Genomic DNA, 9462 nt, shown 5'->3' with positions numbered 1-9462 from the left:
TGTTCTAAATATTTTTATTTGTTCAATTAATAGTAAAACAATTGTATTATTATTTTAATAATTTTTATTTAATGTTTTCAATCAAACAACTTATAATTAGCTCGTATGACGAACATTTAATAATTAATTTATTTTTGAAAGATCCTAGATCTTCGAGAGAGTAATATTTCAATATGCTAAGAAGCAATTTAGTTGTTTAGAAGAATATTCCCGAGTAAATAAGTTTGGGAATTACAACGACATTCAGATATTTCAATAGAAATCTATTAAAGTTATGAAGTCACTAATAATTTTTTAAAGCACATAGTCACTTAAAAGTTCCCAATGACAATTTATATGTAATAGCATAAATTGGGAATGAGGCTTGAAAATGTATAATTGTCCATATTTGCAGTACAGCACGAATTCAAACTTATATATGAAATTTGTATTTGTGATAGAAACTATTCAATAGTGATTCGTACATTATAGGCATTAAAGACACTAAAGTACCCTTATCAAGGAAATAGTTAAATTAAAGTAGGAGTTGAAGCGGAGTTGACTTTAGGAGGATTGAATACAAAAGTTTCAATGAAGGATTTTGTGGGTGTAGGATGAGAAATTTCTATGTTTTTTCCATTATATTTTTCTTTGTGTTACTCTTCAGTTCAATAATATAAGTATAGGATGATTGGATACAATAACTATTTACATGTAATACAAAACTATTGAGAAAAGAGAGGCACATTATCTTAAAGAGTCTAGAATAATCTTCTAATTGTTTTCCAATCACAAGAGACTCACAGTCACAAGTAATAAAGCAATCAAACCATCAGCGATGAGCTTCGGAGGCTTAAAGTGTCCCAGTTATATAATTATCCATATAGACCATACATCACAAGCTCCGCCTTATAAATTGAATTGATATCAATATGATTAAGATGAGTTATTTCTACGTTATATATGTCAAGAACACTTACAAATTAAGTGCACGATGATTCCGTAGAAGAAATGGAGTAATTTATGTATTCTTGAGTATAGGGCAATAATTCACGAAGTCATAACTCATAATTAATTATCCCAGACCTTGATGTGATGGGCATCTTCACCATGAAGGATTCTTCCATTAAAGGAGATGAGATCCACCGAGTGAGGCACAAAGAGGCGAGATCCCTACAATAAGAAGTTGAAGAGAGGATCAGATGTATTACTTATTCGATATCTAAATCGAAAAATATTAATTCCGAGGAACAGAAGAAATGGGTGGATTCGGATCCGAATACTTTGCAAAAAAGATACAGTCATATCACTTGACTATGAATTAAAATTTAAATCTCTTTTCGCTCAGGTACAACTCTTCTGTTCACTCACATCTCTCTATCTATTAAGTAAATAAATATTAATATTTGAAATTCATCCCTACACTTGTCCAAAGGTTTTTTAAATTAAAAAGAAGTTGTAAGTTTCCCCTAAAATAATCCCAGCTAAAGTTTCAAGCAAGTGTTGTAAATATTTTATAAGTTACTATTACTCAGTAGTCGTTGTTCCCGATTAAAGTCAACTAAAATGACAAAAGCAATTACTCAACGAACCTATGCTAGAGTTGGACTAATGGGTAATCCATCTGATGGGTTTGAGGGTAAAACTATATCCCTCTCCATTAAAAACTTTTGGGGAGAAGCAACCCTCGAAGAGTCAAGTGACATTCAACTAATTCCTCATCCTATTTTCGATAATCTTCAATTTAAGGACCATAAACAATTGAATAAAAAATTTGCTCATGAGGGCTACCATGGAGGTATTGTACTTTTACAAGCAACATGTCGAGTATTTTTTAATTACTGTGAAAAACAAAAGTTTGAAGTAAATAAAAACTTTCATCTAAAATATGATACAAACATTCCAAGACAAGTTGGACTTGCGGGTTCTAGCGCCATCATAACCTCGGTTATGAAGTGTCTTATACAGTTTTATGAAATAAAAATTCCTATTGAAATTTTACCTCAACTCATTTTGGATGTTGAGACCAAAGAGCTCAATATCAATGCCGGACTTCAGGATAGAGTTGTTCAAGTATATGAAGGACTAATATACATGGATTTCAACAAGGAGTATATGCATAAACACGGGCATGGAATATATCAAAGACTATCACCACCTCGACTCCCTAAATTATTCATTGTCTACTCAAAAGACCCAACTCATTCTGGAAAAATACATTCAAATGTTAAACAAAGGTGGATGAATGGAGAGCCAGAAGTGATAGAGGGAATGAAAAATCTCGCTAAATTGACCGATGAGGCTAAAGTTGCACTCATAAAGGGAGATTTTGGTTCATTAGGAGAGTTAATCAACTCAAATTTTGATCACAGAAGGTCCATGTATGATGTTCAATCATTGGGGGAAAACAATCTGAACATGATAGAAATTGCAAGAGAGGTTTTTAACTGCCCTTGCAAATTTCCAGGAAGTGGAGGTGCAGTTCTTGGAATTATCATAGATGATTCTAAAGAAACATTGATGCAAAAAAAATATGAATCCTTAGGGTATAAATTTGTTGTGGTTGAGCCCTATTTACCTTAATGTTACAACCCGTAGGATAAATCAATGGAGTCTTTGGAATTTCAAAATATGTATTACCACATAATACATTATTTGATCCGGTTAATTAGTTAAATCCTATCTAACTCGATCTTTGAATTACCAAAGCAAAAAAAAACTTTTATTTATGTTTCATACGAAATATACGTAGATGGAAATATTAGAAGGGATTATTTAATTGTGCAATATGAGTTCAGGATTGAAAAAAAATTACTCAATGATACCAACAAATACAAGGAATAGACTTTTCCACATTGTAATTTTATATAGAAGATCCTCTGTATTTGGGTCAATTTAAGCTAATGTAGATATATAGTATTTCTGAGATGTTTGTATCAACAGAGTGCATTCAGATAAAAATTTGGGCATTGTGAGATATGAAGACGTTTTTGAAGGATTCATATTTCCTTTAATTGTTGACCAATATTTAAAATTTAAAAGCTTTAACTGAAATGGAATAATTGTTATTTTATATGTAAATAAAACTGAATGGTATTGTACTCCTATAACAAAATGCACAGTTCAGTGGCAGTAAACTCCCTACGTTATAACGAAAATTATTAAGAAAAAATTGCCAATGTATTCATTAGCTTATGTATATATCAGAAATACTATTAATCAACATTCGCTTAAATTGACCCAAATGCCTAGAGGTATCATTTATAGCTAAATTCCAATAATACGAATGGAGAATCGTATGTAGTCACATGTCTTCAAAGTTCAATTAGATTCAATGTCCCAAGTGACTTGTGTTTTATGACCAAAATTAAAAATTTACTTCTCTTATATTATCTTAAGACTGATTAAAAAAAATAATTATATGAATCATTATTCCCAACATTATAAATATTTGGCAAAAAGAGGCGATTGGGAAAAGAAAGTCTTAATGACTTTTCCCAAGAAAATTCAAACTGATTATTTTGTTGTTTCAATATGTACAAATTAATTTGCTTTACATAATTATATATTTTTATATTCCAAAGAAACACTTCCTCACTCGTGGACCACATTTTAATGTAAAATGTTTTCCATAATCTTGTGTTTTAAATAAAAGGAGTAAAATCACATTGAAGTTTAGATAACATTAGAAAACACAAAACAAGAGACTAAAGCATAATGTCAAATTTATAAGGGATGACATTAAATTTAATAAAAATAGTTGGTTGTAGCTTCATAATCCAAACTCTGCATGCAAAATGTAAGGACCCAGGGGAATCCCTTGAGTCCTTTAAAGATAATAGGGATCAGAAAGTCTGTTTAACTCTAGAGTTGTATAAAATATGACCTGCGGCTATGTAAAATAAACGAGGTAATCCTGGCTATTTGAAGAATAGTAGGGAAGAGAGCAGCTTAGCAGTGAGGTTTTATTAGATTAGCTGCAAGCAGCCATGAGAAGAAGGTACATAAATACAAATCTCACTCCGTATGTAGCAAGGTCATATAGGCAGGAATTACTCCGATGTCGATACTCGGCTCCATTGTAGTTTCTAATCTATGTACAACAAGGCCTTACACTTATAGCTTCCCAACCTATCCTTTGTATTACTCTCCGTCTTTCATGAACACATGCACCAATAAGTACTTTATACTTAGGTGTTCTCTTTGATCAGTGATAAAAAAACCTAAAAACACTACCAACTACAAAAAATATCACTCGGTTTAAAGTCATATTTATCATATCAGAATTAATTGTCTAATGTACCTAGTTGATGGAATTAATAGCTAAATTTGGTGAATTCATGACGTCATGTTGAAATTGTTGATAAAATATCAATATTGAATAAAATCATTCTAAATAGTAAATCATCAAGGACGACAAGACCTCATCCCCAAAACATTAATTAATTAAAGAATATGAAAGCAGATGAACCCGATCGGCGAACAGAAAAGCCTTCTTCTTCAAGGGATCATCATCGTAAGAAGCGTCGAAGATCCCGTTCCAAATCCCCTAGAAGCAGCAGCACTAAGCATCATCGTCATCGTGACCGTGAAGAAGAAAGTCGTCGTAGACATCGAGGCTCTCGAAAAGAAGATGAAGCGGATTCCAGAAGAACAAACTCTTCTAAAAAAGATCGAAAAGGTTAAATGAGTTTTGAGTTGTATTCATGATTATAAATATTTATTTGATTATAGCCGAAGCGCCTAAAAAAGAGCCGCTCTCATTAGAAGAGTTACTCGAAAAGAAACGAGCTGCAGAGGAAGAAGCCTCCAAACCCAAGTTTCTAACCAAGGAACAGCGGATTGCAGAAGCTCTGAAACGTCGACAAGAGGAAGGAGATGCAATTCGACGTGCACGGGATGAAGAAAGAAAGAAACGTGATGACTTTGATCGAGCTTCCTTCAAAGAGGATACCTTCCGAAAAAGGTCTGGACGGGATCATTCATTGTATTCTAAAAGAGAAACACAAGAGGAAGATCAGGAGAAAAAACGAAAAGATGAAGAGAAAGTGGCAATTAAAGATCGCTATTTAGGTGCTATAAAAAAGAAAAAAAGAATACGTCGTTTAAATGATAGAAAATTCGTTTTCGATTGGGATACTGGAGAAGACACTTCCAATGATTACAATCCCTTATACAACGATCGTCATAATATACAATTCTTTGGTCGTGGTGGGATCGGTGGAATAGACATAAAATCTCAAAAGAAAGAACAAGGGCAATTTTATGGGGACTTGGCTGAGAGACGGAGAACAGATGCGGAAAAGGATCAGGAAAAGTAAGTATTCATCATGTTTTCATTTTAAGAAGATATTATTCAAGGTTTTATAATACTCTTCTGTTTTATTTTTATTTTTTTAATTGTCTTTAGAGAAAGATTGAAAAAAGTGAAGCGAAGAGAGGATAAACAGAAATGGGATGATAGACATTGGACTGAAAAGGAATTGGAGTCAATGGCAGAGAGAGATTGGCGTATCTTCAGAGAAGATTATAACATTGCAATTAAAGGAGGAAATATTCCTCACCCCATACGAAAATGGAAAGAGGCATGTTTATCGCCAGAAATATTGGAAATTATTGAAAAAGTGGGTTACACAGAACCAACTCCAATCCAAAGACAAGCTATACCTATTGGCTTACAAAATAGAGATATCATTGGTGTAGCGGAAACTGGCTCTGGAAAAACTTGTGCATTTTTATTACCACTTTTAGTTTGGATCCAATCCCTTCCCAAAACAACTAGAATGGAAGACCAAGATCAAGGACCTTACGCCATCATCATGGCTCCAACTCGTGAGTTGGCTCAACAAATTGAAGAAGAATGTAATACATTTGGTGGACCATTGGGGATTCGTACAGTGGCAGTAATTGGTGGTCTCTCTCGTGAAGACCAAGGATTTAAACTTCGTTTAGGTTGTGAAATTGTTATTGCTACTCCTGGTCGTCTTATAGATGTGTTGGAAAATCGATATCTAGTTCTGTCACGCTGTACATATATCGTATTGGGTAAGCATTCATTTTTTGTATTTGTTTGAAGACATGATTCCATTCTTTTAAATCTATTTTAGATGAAGCTGATAGAATGATTGACATGGGATTCGAACCTGACGTTCAGAAAATTTTAGACCATATGCCTGTCACGAACGCAAAACCTGATAATGATGAGGCTGAAAACGAGGCAGCTCTATTGGAAAATATCCGATCCAAAAATAAATATAGACAAACTGTCATGTTTACGGCAACAATGCCTCCTGCAGTAGAAAGATTAGCTAGGACCTATCTTCGAAGGCCTGCTGTCGTCTATATTGGTTCGATTGGTCGACCCGTAGAACGAGTGGAACAAGTCGTTTATATGATGAAAGAAAACGATAAAAGAAATAAACTCATTTCAATTCTCAACAACGGAATCGAACCTCCTATTATTATTTTCGTTAATCAAAAGAAAGGAGCTGACAAATTGGCCCAAGGCTTGGAGAAAATGGGTTATAACGCTGCGACTCTTCACGGAGGTAAAGGTCAAGAACAAAGAGAATATGCTCTCTCAGGTCTCAAAGCCGGAAACAAAGACATCCTTGTCGCAACAGATGTGGCTGGAAGAGGTATTGATATTAAGAACGTTTCATTGGTTATCAATTATGACATGGCCAAGAGTATTGAGCCCTACACCCATCGTATTGGAAGAACAGGACGAGCGGGTAAATCGGGTAAAGCCATATCCTTCTGCACCCAAGAGGATTCTCCTCTCTTCTATGATCTCAAGCAAATGCTTATGTCTTCTCCCGTTTCCCACTGTCCTCCAGAGTTGGCCAACCATCCGGAGGCTCAAAGTAAACCAGGAACCGTTGTACAGAAGAAAAGAAAGGATGAAAAGATTTTCGTATAAAAAAGTCTTGTTTGAGTTATACATTATATTTTTATTGTATTAGAAATAAAATAAATTTTAAAAAAAGACACAAAATATTGTTGATGATTTAATCCATTCGTGTCTTGATTCTACGCGTCGTCACTTGATGTTTCTCAATGATGTGTACCTCAGCACCCCAACCGGCCAAAGAGTCTCTGTCAAAGGAGTTCATGATTGCTTGAGATGTGGCTTCGAACAGTTCCTCAGGATTCATGTTTTCAAACCATAACGCTTCGCACATACCTAGAAAGAAAAGTTAAGAGATTGACAAGTCGTAAATGGTTCAAGTGAGTCTGGAGTTATTAACACACCCATGAGCGAGTCTTCCGACGTTCCCGCAGCAACAAAGTCTTCAGGGATTGTGATGGCTCCGATCAAGTCCATGGAACTAATGAAGGGCTTATTCTCCACGTAGTCATATCCGGCAACGATGGGATTCACGAAGAAAGGACCGAATCTCCGCTCGTAGAGCAAGTGGCTCAACATGGTGGAAAAAGTGTTTGGCCGCATCTTTCGTCCCTCCCGCAGCTCGAACATCTTCATCCGGAAGTTTAACTTCTGTTGCACGGTTTGAATATCTGTGGCGAGTCCAGCCAGGCCCACAAAGAGGCCAGGGCCCATTTCAAAGGTTTTAGGGAAATCAGTCATCACGGTGTGCCGGTTGATGCCGAAGCGGAGGTCGGAAGCGATGGACACACAGTCATTTCCTTTCATGGCTAGAACAGCACTTCCATTGATTGTAAAGACAGACATCTTTAAGCTTGTCGCACGCACTGGATGACTGGGCAAAGGAGATCCAACAAAGTCTCAAGATCTTTCAATTTCTAACCAGAAAAATAGCAACTCATTCAGAGCAGCTTGAAGCAGCTGTCAGAGGTTGCGCGAGGCAACCCCAGCAATAAATTCAACGCAACCTTGTACTACTATCATAATAATATTTTATAATCTAGTAGCTATATATAATATCAATGAGTTCCTATAAATAATAATATAATTAAATATATGGTCGGAGTGACACCACATCTACTGCTCATACCATAGAGAAAGATTTCTTTTCCTATGGCGCAACCCCATATTTAATGGATTTAATAACATTTTAAGGAGAAAATAAAGTGGCAGATCCTTAGTCAGTATGTACAATATTAACTCTTCTTCAACATATCATTTTTCGCTCCTATATTTATATGTCACACGTAATGTGCATCTCCACCAAATAATCCAATTATAAATACCAAAATAAGAATTTTTTTAAATTAAAATACTTGCTTAGATCAATCTTTTCAGACTACCATCTATGTCTTACTTTTTATTAATCTTTAAATTAAAAATTAATAAATATTTCTACATCATCCCATGACAAAAAAGTGGCCAAACAATGAATTTTAGTAGGTTATTTCATACGATGAATTGAAGGATCGATTTTTGAAGGAGTAGGTATATACATAATGTTATATTAAATATATCAGAATAGATTTTCACATAACCCCTTAAATACGGCGAAATAAAGTCATGGATATAATGATAACATACTTAAATATGTTTCCAGACAAAGTTGTTGTATTTTTTTTCACCTTCCTTAGAGTATGAGAGTCTCGGCTCTCTTTAATAAAATTTTCTTCATTAAAATAATTAGAGCAAACAACAGAATATTTTTATGGCTTCTAACTTGATTCTCGGTGTACTTTTTGAATCCATGTATTTTGCAGGGTTTACGTTTGGAATTTTATGAAACAATATTTTTTGCGAAAAATCTATTATACTTAAACTATCAGATTTTGGGACACAGCACATTTTCACCATTTTGGTTATGTAATTTTTTTTTAAATAATTTATATAATTAGAATTGTATGTAGTAATACACAGTAACCAATTTGTAATCAGAATCACAGTGATTTATAGATATGATAACAAAAAATCAAAACAGAATTTTTTTTTTTTTAATTTTATATAGTATCAATTTTGTAATTTTAGCTGTATAATGCAGTGATACCAAAATTACCTTAATTGGATGGATATATCCCGAGTAATTGCAATCTTAAATTTATTAAATTAAATTATGCCATTTTTTCTAACTATTGCCAGTAAATGTCAAACTTAGATTATATAAACTTGTTTGTATTAAACACTTATTCCCTCTTAATACGGTCCTTGGTATAGCTAAATCTCCGCGCGTCATGTTAAAAAAGAAAATACATATCTATACTACCGAAGAAAAATTCATCGACGCCAAACTCTGAGCAATTACGTGTACTCCATTAAGTAAATTAATAGTTACACTTGCCTTATCTTTATAGAATAGGACTGCCGTGTTACAAATATTACTGATATCTTTGATATTGCCCAAGGTTAATAGAAATGCAAGATTATACCGTCCATAACGCGTATACGATTGATGTTTGAACCCCTCTTTTTAATATTGATGTAATAGACTATGAGTGGTTCCGTGATTTGTAAAAATATATCTGCCTTGCCCAGCAGTCAGTACGATACATCAATCATTCTAGCAAGCCCGATTACGTGATGGTCTATTGATCTTCACA

The 9462-nt window shown here is 34.1% G+C and overlaps 3 protein-coding genes and 1 long non-coding RNA gene across 4 annotated transcripts; 2 read left to right on the top strand and 2 right to left on the bottom strand.

Moving 5' to 3' along the window:
- Window positions 1-601: 601 nt before the first annotated feature.
- On the bottom strand, window positions 602-1101 carry LOC121128904 (uncharacterized). The gene is made up of 3 exons (XR_011783696.1): window positions 960-1101; window positions 784-887; window positions 602-704 (listed from the first exon to the last, which is right to left on the bottom strand). It is a non-coding gene; the product is annotated as an uncharacterized lncRNA (long non-coding RNA).
- A 342-nt stretch (window positions 1102-1443) lies between these two features.
- On the top strand, window positions 1444-2742 carry LOC121128902 (uncharacterized). Its single transcript, XM_040724498.2, has one exon. The coding sequence runs from the start codon at window positions 1546-1548 to the stop codon at window positions 2560-2562; it is 1017 nt and encodes a 338-aa protein (XP_040580432.1). The 5' UTR covers window positions 1444-1545; the 3' UTR covers window positions 2563-2742.
- Window positions 2743-3897: 1155 nt separating this feature from the next.
- On the top strand, window positions 3898-6976 carry LOC121128901 (probable ATP-dependent RNA helicase DDX23). The gene is made up of 4 exons (XM_040724497.2): window positions 3898-4660; window positions 4714-5296; window positions 5390-6024; window positions 6087-6976. Exons 1-4 carry the CDS (start codon window positions 4435-4437, stop codon window positions 6899-6901), a joined length of 2259 nt encoding a protein of 752 aa, XP_040580431.1. The 5' UTR covers window positions 3898-4434; the 3' UTR covers window positions 6902-6976.
- On the bottom strand, window positions 6909-7817 carry Prosbeta3 (proteasome subunit beta type-3). Its single transcript, XM_040724499.2, has 2 exons — window positions 7234-7817; window positions 6909-7165 (listed from the first exon to the last, which is right to left on the bottom strand). The coding sequence occupies exons 1-2, from the start codon at window positions 7673-7675 to the stop codon at window positions 6990-6992; spliced, it is 618 nt and encodes a 205-aa protein (XP_040580433.1). The 5' UTR covers window positions 7676-7817; the 3' UTR covers window positions 6909-6989.
- Window positions 7818-9462: the final 1645 nt, after the last annotated feature.

The sequence above is a fragment of the Lepeophtheirus salmonis genome, chromosome 14 (assembly GCF_016086655.4).
Source record: "Lepeophtheirus salmonis chromosome 14, UVic_Lsal_1.4, whole genome shotgun sequence".
In the NCBI taxonomy this organism is placed as follows: domain Eukaryota; kingdom Metazoa; phylum Arthropoda; class Copepoda; order Siphonostomatoida; family Caligidae; genus Lepeophtheirus; species Lepeophtheirus salmonis.
The sequence above is the reverse complement of the archived record's forward strand: the minus strand, read 5'-3'. Positions and strand labels throughout refer to the sequence as shown.